Raw genomic sequence first — 21,568 nt, 5'->3', positions numbered from 1 at the left:
CCAGACAAGAAAGTTCACGGACAGCAAAGGATCTGTCCTGACACGAGGCAGAAAGTGCTAGGCTAGTTTCCCCCTCTTTTCCATCCCCAGGGCCTTCTATTGTGTTTGTCGCTATTTTATGAAAACCCAGCTTAGCACAGAACTCCTCATGCGGGGCGAGGCGAAGGCCAGGGAGAGTCTGAGCCTGTAAGTGGCGTGAATGGTACAGGATGACCTATAATCTCAGATACTTGAGATCAAACTGAATCCTGAGGATGCCTCTCTCAACGCAGGACTACTAGGTAAGACACCACGTAATACAGCAACACGAGGCACTAAGGCTGTAGGAAACGCAGGTGACTTCCTCATGCAGAGTTCATTAGTGAACCCGGAACTGCATCTCCCGCCTCCCATGGAATGTGAATCTGCACACAGAGAGGCGAGCACTGCCAGCTGGGATGCAGTGTGTGCAATTATGCACAGAGCACATGTGGGCTTGTTCAGTGCCTCCTGGTGTCTGACACTGGGTCCTCTGGTTGCAGCAGGCTCACCAGGGTAGCGTAAGCAAACTCAGGGTGGCTCCATCCTGCCAGTGTCTGGTGAGCGGGGGGGGGGGGGGGGGGGGGGGGGAAACAACTTCCTGAACCTTCATAAAATTGTTGTGCATTTCTAAAAGTGACAAATGAATGAACAGCCGAGCCGAAAACACTGATATTAATTCCTGGTTATGAAAATCCTGGAAATAGAGAGTCACAGGAAATTTGTTTTCTCACAGGTAAAACACACTGCTCAGTATCGGATATAGTATAGTGATAAAAGTGCCTTTTTTAGAAAGTGTGAGGGTGATTACTCCAGTTCTTCTTCTTCTTTTTTTTTAAATCCCACCAGGTACATAGAGCATTTTGTGTTCATATTTATTCTTAGCCAATTTTCAGAAGGATGTGCTTTGTGCTATACGTGATGACAACGTCTAGAAGTTGGGGGAGCTTTCGAATCTTCAAGGCACAGCAGACCTGGAGGCCTCCTGGCATCGGGGGGCCATGCCTCTCTGTTTCTTTTCAAGACCCCTGAGTCTGTTTTACAGAGGGAATGGGAACGTGGGAGGATTCCACACGCACAAGTGGCAAAGCCAACAAGACACCAAGGTGAACAATGACACAGCCTTCTGAAGGCTGGCGTGCTTGAGCTCCTCGCTCAATCATTCCAGAGAGTGCGCTGGGAGAGCTTCTCGTCGGCCAGGTAACAACGCCACGGTCTGATTTAACTCATCCTTCTCTCCGCAAACACTCAGCCCTCCAATTGTTGGGGTATTTCAATACTATAAACTTCAAAAACATGTTTTATAAAGCCTCTGTGTGTGTGTGTGTGTGTGTGTGTGTGTGTGTGTGTGTGTGTAAAACCCCTTTAAATGAAATGCTAACTTATGCCCATTTACTACTGGTGAATGAAAGGAGGGAAAATGAGAGTTTCACATCCTGTCCTAATGAACTCTAGATGCCTTCAAGAGTGCTTCAGAAAACAGACACAGCAAGGTCCTCTCAGCAAGCCCTTAAGAAAACATGAGTTTGCTAAGTCAGCTTCACAATTTCAGATGGTCCTCTGTTTGCTGAGAGGCCAGCTGCTGTCAGCATGCATGTCTGACAGAGAGAACTGAAAAGATGGCTATGTGGGCTACAAAGAAAAGCCAGGGATGGGGGTCGGTGGCAGCTAGGTCAGGGAAGTGTCTGCTTTCCAAGTGTGATGACCTTGGTTTGAATATTCGGGATCCAGCAAAGAAACTGGGCCTGGTGCTCACATCTGCACCCCAGAAACAAGGAAAGGTGAGACAGGTGGACTCCTGGAAGCTCACAGGCTCGGGGTGGGGTGGGGTGGGGTGGGGTGGGGTGGGGTGGGGTGGGGGAGGGTGGGGGGGGGAGCAAGATGGGGGGGGGAGGCTGGTGTATATGGACAACTGCCAGGCCAGTGAGAGGCTGTCCGGAACAAAAGGAGTGACACTTGAGGTGCCCTTTGACCTTTGTGTAAGCACCTTGTGAACACCCTTCCCCCAACAGGGACCCACAGGCACCTTCCAAATCAACCCATTAAAATGACAACAAAAATCCTTGGCGAAAACAATTAGTAATGTTTTTCTTAAGTGCCTGTAGCCTCAAATCCAAAGGATGGTTGAGTTTATGGTAAATGCACCCTTAACCTGAAACAAGAGGCCAGACCAACCAGCGGCCACAGTTTATGACTTGCTCATAAATACTAACTAGAGAGCATGCATCATTACCATTAACAAACCAAGAGGGAAAATCTATTAAATTCCACTGTACAGCATTAAACAGGGCTCTTCCCTCTCTTTCATTTTTATTCTTTCCATCTCCCGCTGAATTATTTAGTTGAGAACAAACAACACTGGGCTGACATGTTACCACGGCAGACTTTTCCTTTGTCTCTACTGTAAACATCACCACGAAGATCACAGGAACAGTACAGCCACAGGGTACTCATAAATAGACTTTCATGTCTCCCTGGCATTTGAACATGTTTCCAAACCAATAGCCCCATATTCCTTTTGCGATAAAAGCTAAAAGAACGTGTTAGCTCTCTCAATTTGCCAATCAGATGCTGGACTCTAATACAGGTGAGTGAGCCACATTCAGGAACTAATCATTGCCAATGTGTGCTCTCCACTGCGGCAGAATTGTCCAGAGTGTAACACGCCAGGAGCTGGGTGAGTTGTTTTGTCAATATTTTACTATCGCTACAACAGGTCCTTCAATAGTGTGCCTACACGGGTATTTCCTGGACACACACACACACACACACCCTGAACCAAATAAAAATTAAAATGTAGAAATTGAGCCATGGTCCATGTGCTCCTGTGTTTCGAAGAATCTGTGATTCTCCCAGAACTAAACTGTGCTCAGAGAGATCCCAGGTTCCGTTTATAAGGCGCATGATTTGGGGACAAGGTTACAATAGTTCATCTCTGACGCAGACTGTAATAAAGGTGGAGTATGAAGCTGAAGAGGCCAGTGTCACTCCCCGGTGAGTCTCCGTCAGTACAGAGATTTATCTTCACCTTGTAGCCAACGTCTGAAGAGTCAGGAGTACAGCCACAAAAAGCAAGGCATTGATTTAAATGATCAGAGATGACTTACAATCTTAAAAATTGTGGCCTGTCTATCATGGCGGAAATGCTGTAATTATGAAATGAACTGGCAGCTGATCAGGGAAATTGAAAAGGAAACCACTGTGTGGTGACATGTGTCTCTCAGGGAGGGTGGTTGGGCACCCCAGGCTTGATGGGGAATTCGGAATGCTACCTGAAGAATTCTCCTGACATGATTCCACACAGACACAAAGGCTGAGTGCGGTCTTGAACCCGGGTCCATGCAACAGCTGGAGGAGTTTATGCAGTTGATTTCCTCAACCATCTTCCTCTTCTCAGTCAGAACTGAAGCACTGTTTCCAAGCTCTGTCCATCAGGGCTCAGTGGGTGGTCCACATCGGAGCCGGGCAGTTATTTTCAGAGACGAGCTATAAGGAATTCTGGTAGACTGTCCTATGATGTCACACTCTTCGGTTTCTGCTCCTCTGCTCCACAGGGAGTCCAAAGGAACCCACTGCCAGCTTCCAGCTTATTAAGAGGAGGGACTTGCAGGCTAACCAGGATGAGACTTGATAGGCTGTGACCATATGGTAGGGGAGGAGGTCCCCTTCTGTCACAGGCCTAGAGGGGGGGAATAGGGTGAAAGAGGGAGGGAGGAATGGGAGGATACAAGTGAGGAGATAACAACTGACATGTAATCTGAATAAATCAATTAAATAAAAAATAAAATAATTTAAAAGAGAGAGAGAGAGAAGGGACTTGCTACACAGCCCGTTACTCCCTCCAGCCACAGGAAGGAAACAAAGACGAGACAATAAAACCCAGGAGGGATTTTCACAGCCTCTCGTCCTGCTCTCAAGCTATATTTATAATAAATAAAAAATAAAAATAAAAAGTCACATGCTTACAGAATTTAAATAGGGTAGGTGACCAAAAAAATCTATTTCTTCCACTGTGTGTTTTGTGTGTGTTCGTGGGTATGCGTGTGTGCATACAAGTGTGCTTGTGGTGTGGAGGCCCCGAGGTGAGGGCGAGTGCCTCCCTCAGTTGCTCACCACCTTACCCTATGGAGACACGGTCTCTCAGTCACCCTGAGGCTCACTGAGGTGGCTGGACTGCCTGGCGGTGAAGCCTTGGGATCTCCCCATCCTCAGACCTCCCCACACTGAGAACCAGGCCACACCCAGCTGTCCACACGTGTTCTGGGTGGCGGAGCTCGTGTCATCACTATTGTGTGGCAAGGGTTTTACCCAGGGAACCATCACCTTGGGCCCCCATATCACATGTAGAAAATTCTCTTTTCTTTCAAGTGCCACTGCACAAGTCCACGCTGAAGACAAACCCTATCTTTTTTTTTTTTTTTTTTGGTTGATTCCTTTTCCTCGTGCAAGCCTTTCTTTTTTGGGTGGTGGTGGTGGTCAGGTATCGAACCTTTGGGTCAGAGGAGTGGTGGTGAATTCCTGCTCTTCTCTCTGCTTTCCAGGCTGTGTTCTCTCAGGCACAACATGAGCTTTTCTGAGCTGACTTTCCCAGCAGAGAAGCAAGGCAGGTCCAAGGTTATGCCCCATGTTTCTTGTAGATAAAACGGCTTACCTCTATGATGATGACAAGCTCAACTTTAAGCTTGAAACATTGACTCAGCTGTTTTGCAGTGACTTAGTACGTAAGGAGACCCTAAGAACCATGTCAGTCATATGAAAGGACCTGTAAAATTAGCACAGGCTTTTGGTACTTTTGCCCGAAGTGTGATGGCATATTGACTGTATGCATTAGTACTATTGAGAAAACATATATTCAGACACACAGGAAAAGGACCACAGTTGCATGTGTAAAAGATACCAGCACATAGGGTCTGTAGAATAGATGAGAACTGTAGAGCGGTGCCTGATACAGTCACTGGGGAAGATTTGGAGGCTGTAAGTCGAGATCTGCTGCTAGAGAGGCCAGAAGAGCTGCGGGCAGCAGCTACAACTGTCCCGGGGTCATGGAGCAGATAATCCTCCCTGGTCACCACCCAGGGCCTGTCTGCAGCCCACCATGTAGGGAAGACATGCCCTGAACAGAGCAGTGAGTGATGCCTTGGACCAAAGTGTTCTCTGTGACTCAACATGGAGTTGTGAACCGGGGAGAGTAACGAGCCACTGCCATGAGGGGGCACAGTGGTTTCTGGGAAGGAAGAAGAGTGTTGAGGGGTAGCAGGCACATTCTCCGTTAAGGTCTTCCCTGACCTGACTCCTCAAGGAATCAGATTGTCTTTATATCTGAAACTGGAACTGAAAACTGGAATAGGGGCTGAGGGCAACTGTTGATGTCTACGTCATCATCTCATGGGGGCTGCAGTGATTATGTCACCACCGATAAGGACTTCGTTCAGGGCACATGTGACAGCTCTCAGCCACAAAGTTGGAAAAGATACCAATGTCTAGCAAGCAAGCTAGACATAAGATACAAAGGAACACTTGAACGTTTGGATCTTCGGCAAAGAAGAAAGTCGTGTGTATGACCTGGGGCTGCATAAATAGCAACAAACCCGACAGGTTTGTTGGGGTGGAACCAGGAGAAGCAAACTTAGTGATACAATGTTACAGAATTAACATTTGGAAACGAGGGCTGAGGGCACAGATCAGCCAGAAAAGGGCTTGTTGCAAAAGTCCAAGGACCAGAGTTCAATCCCCAGAACTGATGTAAGTAACCTGTGCACGACACTGGGCACCTGTCTTAGCACTGTGGATGCAGAGACAGGGGAAATCCCGGTGGCTTACCGAGCAGAGAGCTAGTCAAATGGTCACTCTCCAGGTTCAGTGAGACCACCTCTCCCTCTCCCTCTCTCTGTCTCTCTCCCTCTCTCTCTGTCTCTGTCTCTGTCTGTCTCTGTCTCTCTCTCTGTCTCTCTCTCTCTCTCTCTCTCTCTCTCTCTCTCTCTCTCTCTCTCTCTCATACACATACACACACACAAACAAACCCACATATACAAACACACATGCATAATTATTACATAATAATATAATTTGGCAGCTGAGCCAAATTCAGAAAGAATTCCTTACAGAGATTTCTTTAATAATATTTAATACATAGCCCATCACCTGATTACTATGTATTCCTTGTAATATTTAATATATTACCCACCACCTAATTACTATATATTCCTTAGTAATATTTAATATCTTACCCATCGCCTAATTACTATGTATTCCTTAGTAATATTTAACATTTTACCCATCGCCTAATGACCTAAGTGCTCAAGCTCTCAAGATCTACTTGGCTTTCCAAACACAACCTACAACAGATGACACAGCGGATGGTTTTAAAGTTCCTATTCCTCAACATATACGCTCACCTTTTCAACATTAATATTCTTTAGAGAACTTAATAGGCCATGACTAGACTCATGATGGACTATTAAAGTTTATTGCTTTTTAAGAATGAATACCAGGAGGATAGGCTTAAGTATTACAGCAAGAAAGTCTGTCATCACCAGATTGTAGTGAGGACAAGTCTCAATGTCTTGGGAAGGCCTCATAGCGCCTCTGTCAGGTACAAGAGATATTAATCACACCGTGTTTGCACAAAGAGCCATCCCATGAGGATAGAAAAGTCAACTAGTGTCCTCACATCTCCCAGTCTGGGAGGGTGTCATTCTTCAAGCCGGAAATCGCTGCTCAGAGCACGAGAGATGCTGGAAGCGACAAGCCATTCCGTTGAGAAGAGTGGCATGTGGCAGCAGACGTCCCAACCGGCAGCCACACAGAAATGAGAAGCTCAGATTTATAGGTTTTCTCAAGAGAACAATAGTTGTGCAGGCTGTGAAGATGTCATGTTTCATATTTATCTGTTTCTGGTAATTTGAGAAAGGAAAGTAAGCGTTTGAATTACCTTCTTGAATTAAGTTAATTCATTCTATCATTCTGCCCTGAGTTTCAAATTGGTCAAGAAACTGTCTTTTCCAAACCCTACTGAGAGAGTGAGGTTCAGATCCGGAGTGTTTCCTTCCAAGCATATCTAGGGGGGTAAAGAGCACGGAACGGGCATGCGAGTCAGACAGACAACCAAATAACCACAAAGACAGACCACTGGGCAACTTCGGCAAGCCCTTCCCAACTACACTTAGGAGAGGACCAAGCACACTCAGGACACCACGTGACGGACTCCCCGACCTCTGGCTCCTGATGAGCATCTCCAGGTGGCTGAAAGGGACATAGTCTTCCTACTGCAGGTGAGCCCAACATGGAGGGACCTGCACAGGCCTGACACTTGGCACTCTTTCAACTATGAGGCATGTGGAAAAGGGCTAACTAAACCATGCGAAGGCTTTTACGATGTTACTAAGTCTTCAAAAAAAAAAAAAAGCTATATTCAATACTTTCTCCAGTGTAGTTGGCTCAAGGATATTTTTTTTCTGAGATATGAACATATAGATATGACTGGGTTCCATTCTCACTGCCTTCCTCACAATGACTGACATATTTTAAATATTTTAAAATAACCTTTGCAACAGAAACCCTCCAAAACCACCCTTCCAATAAAAGTTCTGGATGTGTCCCATCTGTTGCCCAGGGGCTGGATACAGTTTTGGATCTTATCCTTCTAAACTTCTCTGATATAAAAAGGCTCATATCAGATTTCACTTGTATTGTTGTTATAAAACAGTTTCCATAATTTCCAGGATACATTCCCCAAAGTATTTAAATTATTTGGTTTAATTTTCAGTATATTTTTTTCTTTCCTTTTTGCGTGCGTGTTCTGTGTAGGGAGTAGGTGCGCACATGCCAAGGTATGAGTGTGTCAGAGGACACTTGTGGGAATCGGTTCTCGGCTTTTACCACATGGGTTCTGGGGACTGAGCTCAGGTCATTAGACTTGGTGGTAGGTGCCACACCTGCTAAACCCTCTCACAGGCCCTCAGTAACACACTGTTAAGGCAAATATCTTCGCTCAAATTTAACATTGAGAAAACCTTCTTAATCTGGGTTCTGTTTCTATGACAAAATAACCAAGACTGGATAGTTGGTAAAGAACAGAAGTTTATTGGCCCATAGTCCTAGGCACACGGATACCCTTCTTACTGCACTGTAACATGGCAGAGGGCACTACCCTGTGAGACAACACGTGTGCTAGTGAGAGTCTTTGCTCGCTTGTCACGCACAACCATTAATGTCATCTGGGCCTTGCCCCCTGTTCTCTCACCCAACCCTAAACATTTCTCCGAAGTCCTCCCTCCGACCCTGTTAACATACAGCTGAGTTTAGTGCTAAGTTTCCAACACAGAAACTTCGGAGAAACACAGGAAACAGAGGAAAATCAGGGCTTAGAAAGTTTAAGGACGTTTCTTCTAGTCACACTGTGCCAGTGAGCGGGCACAGGGGCATTAGCCCGTTCTAGTCTGGTAACTTCAAAGCACTCGCCGCCCATGAGCAAGATGGCTTCAAAGCACTCGCCGCCCATGAGCAAGATGGTCCTGCAGATGCCATATGCCAGATCTGCCCAGCAGTTCAATGCCAACCGCAAGATCTTCCACAGATGTAGCCTGTGATTCCATAAGCAGGCTAATAAGTGTGCTTAGCAGACAGCTGCACGTAGAACAGAAGACACTATCACCCTGCACAAACTCAATCCCAAATGAATCAAGAACCTCAACGCAAGACCAGACAACTGAATCTGATAGAAGACAAAACTGAGGAATAGTTCTGAACTCCCTGGTGCAGGAAAAGACTTTCTGAGCAGGCACAACAGCAACAGCACAGCACTAAGAGCAACAACTAATGGACGGGTCCTCGTGAAGCTGAAAAGCCGTATGCAAAGCGAGCCATCATTTGGACCAAGTGGCAGCCTATGGAATGGAGAAAGATCTTCACTGATTATACATCTGATGCTAATTATGTATCTGATAGAGGGTTAGTATCTAAACTATATAAAATACTAAAACACTTAAGACACCAAGAAAACAAACAACCCATGGAAATCCCCCAAATATCAAGGCTATTACCAACACTCCACACCCTGACGATAAGGCTCCAGAGCTGAAGACAACACTCATCCATCTCACTGAACGTGGAGAAGCAGAGCTTTACACCTAGTGACCAGTGTTCACGGTTCTGGAAGAGATCTGCGCTCTACCAGAGGAGAAAGCTAAACACCAGCCCAGCTACAAACCCTGAGACCGTCAACAGTGATCCACTGCAGGAAACACTGGTGTATTAGTGGCACACACGTTAGAGAGACAGCTGACTGCTTTTTGCTTGGATTTAAGGCCCGCACTATCAGATGAAGCCCATATCGGACACTGCTAACTGGCCAAGACCTGAGAGTGGACAGGCCATGGGCCTATGTGAAAACAGTGGACTGCTATTGTGTTAAAGGACACAGCAAATACAAAGATTCATAGATTGGTTTTTCACTAAGCTATGTGTGGAGTGCGGGAGACTATGCAGTCCTTCGTTCCAAGTGGATGCCCTTCATCAAATCCTTTTCCTCAGGGATCAGGAATCTGCGGTGAGGAGATGGGGAATTCTAAGGGGCAGAGGTGACGAGTGACTCCAAGGAAACAGTGTCTTCTAGACGCAGCAGGATAAATGCACATATGGACTCGTAGAGACTGTGGCAGCACGCACGGGGCCCACACAAGTTCTAGCTACATGTGGTCCCAGCACTGAGAAGGAGAAGCAGAACAGAGATCCCACCACTAGCCAAGACATTATCTGAAACTGATACTGATATCCTTTGGTAAAAAAAAAAAAAAGACCAGTTTCTCCAAGGGCATCTTACTGAGTATACCTGTGCCATTTCAGAGCAGGGCCTATGCCCAGGAGTAACTGGCCAACAGAAAACCAACTCAATGGTATTTTAGTAGACGTTTTGTTTCAGTGTGCTTTATTTGGGTATTATTATTATTATTATTATTATTATTTGTCTTCTTGGGGTTTTTTTTTACTTTTTATTTCGATTTTTATTTTTGTATTTTGTTTGAGTGCTGTTTTATTTAGCTAGAGTGGGAGAGAGAGAGAAAGAGAGAGAGAGAGAGAGAGAGAGAGAGAGAGAGAGAGAGAGAGAGAGAGAAAGAGAGAGGGAGGGAGAAGTGAGAACATAAAGTTGGGTGGAGAAGGAGGTGGGGAGGACCTAGGAGGAGGGAAGGGAAAACATGATCAAAATAAATGTGAGAAAAAGTTTTTTTCCTTTAAAAAAAATCTATGCTCAGAAAAAAATTTCAGTTTATAATGATGTTACTCAAGACAAACACAGCAACATGGACTAAAGGCAACAAGGACGTTGTGCACAGACTCAGGGTGATTACCCACAAGGAGCCCACGGTGCCAGGCATAAATTAAACAGACAGGATAAATGTTATCTGTCATCCGCAAGGCAATGTGTCCAAACACGGGAGTTCCTCTACCCAGAATTCTGCACAGCACACTGGACAGCAATGACCAGAGCATTATACAGCAGCCCATGGGTTCTACTACATACTTGCAATCAAAGTTAAGAAGAGAGCATCCATTGCACAGGAATTCCTTCCATAACGTGGGCCTTCAGAGGGCAAGTACAGTCTCCCACGAGGGAGTAGAGGTCCTCTGAGCCACACAGTAAAACCAATCCCGGGTCACCCTCCAAGTGCCCTGTAGTTAACATCTAAGTCAACTACTGCACACACTGATTGGAAAAAACAAAACAAAACAAAAAAACAAACAATTCAAAATCAGCGGAAACAAAATAAAAGCAATGGATCTGTGCTCAGTAGAATTTTTAAGTGTCTTATATACACTGTACCACCCACAAAAATTTTATACGACTAAATTCTATATACATGAGGGTATGTTAGATTAAGTATCTTTATTAATGTAAAGACTTATTTTCTGTGTTCCTGTGCCCTGAAATATCTTAGCAATCGGTCTTTCATTGCCATCAAGATAACACTAACTCTGAAATAAATTGTTTTCTGTTGCAACAAAACAAAAACAAAACAGAAAACAACAACAAAAAAACACCCTGCTGTGCACACAGGTAAACTGCATCAAATGTAACTAGAATGCTAAATGTGCCGTAAACAGAAGAGGAAGCGATGGGGGCTGGAGAGGCGGCTCAGGGGTGAGCAGTCCTGCAAGAGGACCTGAGTTTGCTTCCCAGGGCCCTTTCCTCACCAGAGCCTATAACCCACCCCCACGCTCAGCTCCCCGGGACCAGACGCCCTCTTTTGGTCTCTGCAGGTACTGCACTTATGCACACACAGACCCATATAGACGAACACAAGTATACATAATTTTAAGAAATAAAATGAATCTTTTGAAAGTGAGAGGAGGGAGCAGCACATGAATGTGGAATGTGAGAGCACACACAAAACAAAGAAGACTGCAGTGTTTTACGTGGAGGCTCAAAGTCTACCACACATGATTTTTGTTTTTCTTTAAAAAAAATAGTTACTCAGAAACAAAAGGACATGGCCATTTTAAGTTATCCAACTACTACCAGGCAACAAATTTCCACGGGGTGTCTGGGCCATAAGCGATGCAATAGGAAAGGTAAATAGATTGACATGCTGTTCATAGCCGAAGTATTAAAGAAAAGTGCACTTTAACATGGCAAATGCTAAAAGAGTCCATCTGTTTTCGTTTTTAGATGCATTTTACTTTTCATTAAACATTTTGGGACACTGGAAACTTGCAGTAATTTAATCTCCTGCTGGAGTTAAACAGTTCTGCATTTAAGTCTCCATGTTTCTGGGAAATGTCACCTTGAACGTTTTACAGCAGTTTCCTGCTTTTAAGTGTGCACTTACATCCACGTCGCAGATGTAGTCCGACCCGTCCAGGAGTGTCACTTTGCACTGCATGCTTTTAGGCCTTTTCACGATCTTTAGTGGGGACCTCGAGAGTTTGCTGCTGGATGACCTCTGAGAGAGTTTATCCTCTTCAAACTGCTGATACTCGAGTTGTTTCGCAGCTGCAGCAGCAGCGAAGTCCCGGTCCTTGTCGCTGACCTGTGACCAGGAACAACAAGCACCTTTCGTCACACACAGGAAATGGACATTGAGTCGCTCAGACACTGTGCAGCTTCAGAGAGCCAGGCTGCACTCCCATTTCCTCGAGGGTGGGAGCTGTCTCAACTATGATGCTAGAAATGTTCCTGAAACTTAGTTACACCTACATAACTCCGCTCACTTAAATGCACCAGTTGGGCCCTTTTCTCAGTGGACTGAAGTCTTAACAGGGAAGAGAATTAACCAATTGTATCAAGATCTCACCGAAGAAGCAAGCCCATCCCTGACTTTTAGAAGGCATTGGATAGCGAAGGCTCCAGATCACACCTGGATTGCCTTTTGTACCCTGTGTTCGTAATTCATGGGATGCGGCTACATTCCCTGACGTGGTAGGTCCACCCCTGTGAATTCACAAGATATCTTATAAACGCTAAGGCTTACAGAGGTGCAAGTGTTCATTGTGTCAGGAGTTTTACAGCTGCTGAACTATTCGGTTTTGCTCTGAACCAACAATCCCCTGGGTGTGCATTTTTTTCCTGGTAATGGGCTGGTGTGAGGAGAGACCGAGTGTGTGCAAAGATTTAATCTGCTCCTGCAGCTCCACGCTCTTTTCTGGGCCAGCCTCACAACTACAGAGAAAATGTCCTATGGAACCAGAAATTCTCCCCAGAGTCAGCCCACCCTCCCTCCCGTGCCCCAGTATCTCTGACCACAGCTCCCCAGATGTTTCTGCACTCCTCTCTGATCGTCACAATGGTGGCGTGCAAATCTGAGGCATGGCTGGGTGGTCTGCAATGGAGGCACTAATGTTCAGGGCCCACCCCTCAGGGTGAGCATAGGACTTCTCACACAGACAGGTACCTAAGCCAACAGTGACTGAATGCCGACTTGAGAAGCCAAGGTAGCTGAGAATGCAAACCCCGACAAGTCAATAATCGAAAGAAAACTGTTTTGACAACTCAATCCCACTGTCTTTTTTTTTTTTTTTTTTTTTTTTTTTTTTTTTTTTGCTTTTTCGAGACAGGGTTTCTCTGTGTAGCCTTGGCTGTCCTGGACTCGCTTTGTAGACCAGGCTGGCCTCGAACTTACAGTGATTCACCTGCCTCTGCCTCCCGAGTGCTGGGATTAAAGGCGTGCGCCACCACCACCCGGCAATCCCACTGTCTTGACCGTCATTAATTTGGCCTCAATATAGTTTAGGGAGAAGTACAGTAATCCTGGAATTAACTACCAAAAAGCATGGTGTGTCTTAATAGATAATTTGTAATTCATATATACCCTGAGCATATTTAAACTAGCCTTGTCTCATTTCATGCAAAGTCAAATGAAGCTACTTTTAACTTAATTTTTTTAGCTGTGAATCACCTGCTTATAGCTACTACAGAAGATGAGAGTTTGATTTCCCTCCAGTAAAAGTGTCCATAGTGAAAACATACTTTCTGGGTTAATTAAACATCAACTGCAAATGATGTTCGCTTGCTTGCTCTGTGCAGACATTAAACACATCACTCAAGGAGAAATCTTGCTGGACCACGTGGAAGAGGGAGGAACTGACCACAAAATGTGCTGATTCCAGGTTTGATGGTTCAAGGCTACACTGCTTCAGCCTAGCCACCACCGTGCTCTCTCCTTTTTATTTTATTAAGCATTTATACTTAGTGATATTTTTTTAATTGATAATAAGTGGGAATAGAACAAACTTCCACAGGCTAACTGCATGCCTTACCACTGAGCTCCATCTCACAAGGCATAAATAATTGGTCACCATACCCACAACGTGCGTAAGAGGCGGCCATGAGCCTACAGAGTTGTACAAGGCAGAGGGGGCCCTACCAAAGCAGTCCGTAAAACTAGCCGGCAATGTCCAGGGTCAGAATAAAGGCTGGGAAAACTAACTCTGTCATTAGACTTTACAGCTTGAAATGAAAGCAGCCAGAGACGTAGTTGGGGGCTTCCAGCTTGCTGTCTACCCTTCCTGTCAACCCAGATCGGGGCAGAATCTCCAGTGGAAAGTCCAGCCGAATGGAACTGTTTTTATCAAAGGCAGGAGGGACCAGTGCCAGCTGAAGAATGTCACTCCCTAGAAGCCTTCAACAACAGCAACCCTGTTATCCCCCTGGGTGAGAGGGCACAAGCAGGTGACCTTTAGAGTTGCCCCTAGGGCAAAGACAGAGCCGCACAGCTCAGCCAAGTCCCCTGATTGGCTCTCCCTGATTGGCCCTCTCTGATTGGCTCTCCCTGATTGGCCCTCCCCTGAGATGCTCCAAGCTCACCTCCTTCTTCACTGGGGTGCTATGTGCAGCAGCTGCAGGGAACTGCTCGAGCGCTGGCTGCTCCTCGATGCTCCCGCTGGCAGGCTCTGGTCCAGGCTGTGCCCCTGCGTTCCCCTGAGGCCCCGCTGCTTCCTGGGGCTCAGCCTCCTGGTCTGGCTTGGATTCTGAGTCTGATCCCGATTCGGTCGTCATGGTTGATTGTTCTGCAGAGAAAGAGGCCAGGGCATGTCACTAGGTGCAATTCTCCCCCAGAAGAAGATGAAAAGGGTGAGGTGCAGTGACACAGGCAAGCACAGTCCTCCACTGCATACCAGAGGGGCTCTGTGCAGAAGCACCACAGAGAACGATGCTCACAGTAGCTCAGAAATGGACGCAGGACACTGATGTATCTGGGAGAACGGGGTATTCAGTTGAGAAAGTATCTCCATAAGATCAGGCTGTAGGCAAGCCTACAGGGCATTTTCTTAACTAGTGATTGATGAAGGATGGCCCATTCCATTGTGGGGGGTGCCATCCCTGGGCTGGTCGTCCTGAGTTCTATAATAAACCAGGCTGAGCAAGCCATGAGGAGCAAGCCAGTAAGCAGCACCCCTCCACTGCTCCGCATCAGCTCCTGCCTGCAGGCTCCTGCCCTGTTTGAGTTCCTGTCCTGACTTCCTTCAGCGCTGAACTAGGATGTGGGAGTGTAAGCCAAATAAACCCTTTCCTCCCCGGCTTGCTTTGGTCACAGTGTTTGACGACAGCAAGAGCCACCCTAACTGGGAAAAACACACACTAAACATTAATCAGTAATGATCAAAGTGTCTCTTCCTGATAGGTTGCGGCCACTAAATAAATAAATAAAATAAATAAATAAAATAAAAACCCAGCACTCTAACTGGGACAGCAGGTGAAGAGTGAACGTGCATGTTCTGAATGAGGGAAGGGTGGTCTGGTTGAGCGCCTTGCTCTCAAGCCTAAACAACAGACTTCCGCAGTCACCCCTGTGTCCCGCTGGCAGACATGCCCCATGTCCTAAAGCACATTCTTGCCGCATGCAGAAAGAGTAACGCTATGCCAAGCACACCTGATGTGCTACGTGACTCACAGATGCATGGTGAATATCCTAGGGACAATATGCCTTTTACAATTTCCTTTCACAATTCTAATTCCCTGGTTAAGGGAAAAACAATACATTCTGAGCAAAGAGCTAGTATAATACCTTAAGCAAACGGCGCACACACTGGTCCGACACGGGATTATGCAACTGCGGCATGTGTAACTCTACAGCAAGCCCGCCATTTAATAATTTAACCATTTTCAGTGAAGGAGAATCACAAACACCAGTCTGGCTCTGTCTACGGCCGTCTTGTAGGGTCCCTTCTCTCAGCCACCAGCTACTCCTGCCTAAAAGACATATCAGCTTGGCATGCGCTGAGCCGCCCTAAGCAGTGTAAATATCAAACGCAGACGAGACTGTGAGTCGCACACCCCCCGCCCCCACCACACTTTAGCTTTTTAAACACATCTTGAAAGTAAATATTACCTCTCCTTGGTCTGCTTACCCTGAAAGCTGGTGTTAAGTACAAAGAAATCCTGTATGGGGGCAGGAGGGCGGGGGTTAGCATTGTGGAATTCAGCCGTTCAGGCTTGGGAGGAAGGTGGAAGATAATTTTAATAGTCAATTCATCTGTGGACCAAACGCGAGCCAGTTAGTGCGCTTTAACAGCACTTGCCCCATAGCACGACCCCTTCTAATCCCGAAGACTGCGCCACGGATGGTAAAGCCCGTTCCTCCCATAGTCCTTTACTTCAACCATCATTCCTTCCCCTGTAGCTTGAGTCTGTGAAGAGGTGGAATCGGATGAGGGTCTGGCTTGAGACAGGCTCAGGGTTGAACAGTAAGACAACTGAAAATACGTATTAGGCACCATGACTGGGCCAAGGACGTAATGCTAGACAGGCCGCAGGCAGTACAGAGAACCTAGCATTACCATGCCCTGAAGTGGACACAGTAACACCTAGACTCCTAGTCGCTAATCCTCACACCCGCGCAGACTAGTGCACCCACAAACACCTCATCAGTGACACTACTTTCTGCAGTAGATGGTGATTGGCGGAGAAAACGCGAGAGAGTCAAGAGTGCTCAGCCCTGAGGGGAGCACCATTTCACACCTTCTCCCCACAAGGCTCGGGAATCGCTGAGGAAGAGGAGGCGGAAAGACTCTAAGAGCCAGAGGTGATGAACAAACACAGCAAAGAGAACTTTCCAGACACAACAGGGCAGCTGCACGTATGGACTTACGGCAGTTACGAGAGCGCACACAGAACCTGGGCAAACTCACAGCCAGACAGACAAAAGCCCTGCGTGGCGTCAGGATGAGGGCACGTTAATGAGGCAACTGCAGGCTGAGGGGAGGGGAATTGGAGGGGTGGCTCCTGGTTGGCTGGCCATCCTTCCAATGGTCGGCCCCACACCCAAGTACATGGGCAGCCAAGTTAATGGGATTCAATAATTTAGGACTTTAGAAAAAAAATTTAAAAAGAGGATACAATGTGTAGAGTTATCAAAGAATAAAAGTACTTTTTAAAAAACAGTATTCAATGTCTGGTATTCATCCTTATATGACAAACCACTTGTCCTACTTTGCACATTGCCTGGAAAATGACAACAAATTACATAGTTTCTTTAGACACAGCAGGACCCAGGGCCACCACCTGTTTCTGATTATTCCTGAGACACTAATCTGTGTCTTCCTTGTTTGAACCTTAGAGCGCGCGCGCACACGCACACGCACACGCACACACACACATACTCGCAGCCAGTCTGCTCCACAAAAGGCAGATTCTGCACACCTAGCCAGCAGGTTTCTCTCTCACGGCCTTCCTCGACTCTGCTTTCCAGTGCCACCTCCCCATCCAGCTGGTGACTCCACCATGGCACTGCTGTGGCTCTGGCAGCCACCATGTCAGACCACCAATCAGCTCAAGCCAGACCCTCATCCGGTTCCTCCTTGGCAGCCTGGACTCAGAAAGTAGATGTCCTTGTAAGACATCTCGGGGTTCAGGGCGCCCCATTCGCTCCCTTCCTGTCCCCACTCTGGCTCTTCCTCTTCTAAGCTGCAAGCTGATCCTCTAGCCCAGCCCTACATCCTGTCCAGTCAGAAGACTCTGTCTGGTCCGTCTTCTCTCTTCAAGTTTCCTCCATAACACACAGAGTGCTTCCCTGTGCTGTGAGTATTTCCTGTAAGCCCACTGTCCCCTTCTCCAGCTCAGCTCCTAGCTCTGTGCTCAGATCAGGGACCACCCACCTTTCTCCCTGTCCCCCTCCCCCTTGCCTCAGAAAGGGCAATCAAAGCTGTTTTCTTCAAGTCAGAATCTCAGACACCTGCTATTTCTCTTATCTTATTTATCTAATAAAAAAGGATGATTCCATCTTCCAAATCCACCTGGAGCTGGTTTCCTGGCACTAAACTGAACCCCATCATTTTTCTACTGACTTTTTCAAGCCTCCAATTACTCCTCCCAGTCCCATTGCCGCTCGCCTCTGCGTAATCGTCATAAAACACAAGCCTGACGTGGGACTCACTGTTGGAAACCCGCTAACAGCTTCCCAGTGCACACAAGTTCCTACTGGCCACAGCTTAACATCTACGTCCAGGACCCACCTCCCGCCTGGTGGCTACTGTTTATCCCCTCCAACACAGAGTTGGTCCTCTCCAAGTATCCACACCATTTCAGTCTTCCGAGTCAAGGTTTCGGAGACATGAAGACACGCGTTTCCTTACTCTTAAGCAGTTACTTTCCTGTTCTTTAAGTGTTGGCAGAGAAGCCCTCCTTGGTCACACAGCTGTCCTATCTGTGTCTTAAGAGCTTGCTCTCTATAATTACCCAATTTTGTGATTATTCTCTGCTCTCTAGCAACTGCGTCTACATATTTAAGAGTGAGAGCCATGTATATTTATGCCCCAGGATATTCAGCACCAGCATACAACCAAGAACACAGTACTGCTATAAGTATTTTATATATATATACAGTGTGTGTGTGTGTGTGTGTGTGTGTGTGTGTGTGTCTGAGAAACCTGAAAAAAAAAAGCGTTTGTGTTTCCCACTACCCAGTGAGAAACATGGGGCCCACTGGAATGCCACTGGCCTCTTCACTCTAATGATTTTGTCAGTAGAATAAGACCTTCCCAAAGAATCAAAGTGAAAGGTTTAGCTATTCCACAGAATCTCTATAAGAAACAAACAGAACATTAGCTACAGAGTGATGAGTGTAGAAAACAAAAAATGACCATGAGAAAGGTGTAGTATAAATAAAGCTCAGATTTTTCCTATATTAATATAGTTTTTACATATAAATCATATTCATATTATTAAATAATTTTGGGTATCATTAAGGCCTTTTGTTATGTTTTATGAATATCACATTCAGGATTTTTTGTTGTGTTATTATGAATGGCTTAATAAATGGTAGCTATGCCTTAATAGTTATATGCCAAAACTGTTGCTAAGGACAGGCAAGATGGCCTGGGAGGTAAGGGCACTTGCCAACAGCCTGCGGACCTGAGTTCAAATTTAAAAAACCCACATCGTGAAAGGAAAGAACTGACTCCTCCAAGTTGTCTTTCACCTCTACATGTATGCTGCAGCATGGATACACACATGCACAAACACACATGTACACACAAACATACACTAAATATAATAGAAAATTTAAAACAGATAAACTATAAACAGTTAAAAGCCTAGAATCTCATTTCCAGCTGGAAATGTTTCTATCCAGTTCTCTGTATAATCTTTATGTGTGTAATGTATGGAAATAATTGTCAGCAAGTGTGTGTGTCACGTGTGACTTTGCACGGGCACCTCAACACGTTCTACTTTTCTGAGATGCACAGACGAGGAGGGAGAACGCGCTCCTCTCCAGATGAAGGGAGGCAAGTACAACGATGGGTGTGTAACACGGAGAGAGAGCAGAGGACCCAGACCTTCCCCCCATGGGACTCTGCGTGTGTAACAGGGAGAGAGCAGAGACGCAGACCTTCTTCCCACGGGACTCTGCAAGTCTGGTTCTTTCAGGGTCTTTTTCTTTGTTCACTTTTCTACCTTCTCAACCCAGGAGCACTTCAAAAAGAGAATCTATACCATAGATCTCTCACATCCATGCGGTCTAGATGTAGCGTAACAGCCACCAAATATGGCGACTGAAGCTGTGGCACTGTGAATTGCCACACGTGAGTTGGGATCCCAGCAGCCATGTGAGAAGTCAGCCACGGCAGAGCGTGTATTACCTCGGTCAGTGCTGGCTGGGCAGGGACTGGAGCTCGCTGGCCAGCCAATCCAGCTCAATGGTCAGTGAGAGACCCTGTCTCAGAAAATAAGGTGGAAAGAGAAAACACCCAGAGTTGACCTCTGGTCTCTACCTGCATGCATACACACTGCAGCTGCATGTACACACACATACACATGTGCATGCACACACACACACACACACAAGGTACACATACAGAAACTCTTGACTGTGCATCGAAACAGAAACTCTTGACTGTGCATCGAAACAGGAACATCCCTAAACATAACGTCAGTATCAAACATGAAATGTAAGGAGAAATTTAAGGAAGCACTCCAGTGCGGATGTTGACGTTGTAATTCTGGTTAGGGATTTAGTTCTTGCTTTGTCTTTAATTCTGAGATTCACCTCCAGGGCAGAAAGCCAGTGTGCCAGACAGTTTTTATGTTGACTAGAGTCATTTGGAAGGAGGAAACCTCAATGAGAAAAAGCCCCCACCAGATTAGTCTGTAGGCAAGCCTGTGGTGCATTTTCTTGATTAATGATTAATGTGCGAGGGACTAGCTCTCTGTGAGGAGTGCCACCTTGGGCAGGTGGTCCTGAGTTGTTTAAGAAAGCAGGCTGAGCAAGCCATCAGGAGCAAGGCAGTAAACAGCGCCCTCTGCCTCAGCTTCTGCCTCCAGGCCCTGCCCTCCCCCCACCGGCCCTGCCCTCAGGCCCCACCCCGCCTCCAGGCCCCACCCTCCACCCACCCGCCCTGCCCTCAGGCCCCACCCCGCCTCCAGGCCCCGCCCTGTTTAAGTCCCTACTCTGACCTCTTCCTCTGATGATGAACTATGATGGGGGATTGTAAACTGAAATAAACCCTTTCCTCTCCAAGTTGCTTTTGGACATGGTGTTTTCTCACAGCAAAAGAAACCAGAAGCAAAGTGCAAAATAGAGTTCGACAGCTACTTGTAAGCTATTTAAATAAAAAATAACCTGCCATCATTATTTACCCGTGAATGTCCCATATAACACCTTGTGTATCGTATATCACATGAATCACAGAACTTCATACCTCAAAATAAACGCGTATGCTGCCATCAAAATCTTAGGCATGCTACTGCTGCTTCCAGCCCTACACAGATAATAGACAATGAAACCACTGCTATAGTTTGATGACCTTTTATAAAAATAGAACCTTCAAGGCTAAAAGAGACAGCAAAGTAACAATCCTTTAAAAATGTAATGCTTCTTAATGCTGGGCTCTCACTAGAATCGATATCCAATTCTACCCATATAAAGGCACATAAATTCATCTCTCCCTCTCTCCTCCCTCTCTCTCTCTCTCTCTCTCTCTCACACACACACACACACACACACACACACACACACACACACACACACAGACACACACACAGACACACACAATGTACCCACCTTGCTGGCCTAGATCACTAAAGTCAATTCCTTTTCCCTTCCCTACACACATGCCAATATAGGAAAGAAACAAATGCTACTTTAAATAGCAACGAGAACCAGCTAACAGGAGACAGCATTCTAGCTTTGTTACCTCGGTGAGCCATAGCACTTCCTCCCTGGTGTGCCTCAACATCTCTTTAACTGTGGTTGCCACATCTGCTGCCGGCCTGGGTCTTCTTTCTGCTCCTGACATCTTGCTTTCTTGCCCATAACTTATAGCATCGCCTTCCCCTTGCAGTGACCTTAGTCAGCACAAGGACAGGCCGGTGGAGCACTATACACCAGCATGCTGAAAACCACCCAGCGCTGGTCCCTGAGAAGGCAGTGCAGCCTGCGCCTTTCCAGCAGATACTGCCAATTTGCTTCTTAACAAATGTCTCAGTATCAAACAAACCACCACCACCACCACCACCAAAACAAAAAGTAAACCTGAAGTCCCTTGCAGGAACCCGGAACAATACACTCCTCTCCTCACACCCCACCCTTCTATGTGACCCCTCCCATCTCCCCCCCCC

The 21,568-nt window shown here is 46.4% G+C and overlaps 1 protein-coding gene across 18 annotated transcripts in view; it reads right to left on the bottom strand.

The window, feature by feature from the left end:
* EPB41L3 (erythrocyte membrane protein band 4.1 like 3) overlaps positions 1-21,568 on the bottom strand; it is a 146,985-nt gene that overhangs the window by 61,464 nt on the left and 63,953 nt on the right. For all 18 annotated transcript variants that reach the window (XM_084780501.1, XM_084780487.1, XM_084780497.1 and 15 more), the window contains exons 2-3: positions 14,318-14,520; positions 11,844-12,044 (exon numbers count right to left, since the gene is read on the bottom strand). In XM_084780501.1, the coding sequence (XP_084636627.1) occupies positions 11,844-12,044; positions 14,318-14,520 (404 nt within the window). The remainder of the gene's footprint in view (positions 1-11,843; positions 12,045-14,317; positions 14,521-21,568) is intronic.

Source organism: Acomys minous, assembly GCF_964271855.1.
Source record: "Acomys minous genome assembly, chromosome: 4".
Taxonomy (NCBI): Eukaryota; Metazoa; Chordata; class Mammalia; order Rodentia; family Muridae; genus Acomys; species Acomys minous.
The sequence above is the reverse complement of the archived record's forward strand: the minus strand, read 5'-3'. Positions and strand labels throughout refer to the sequence as shown.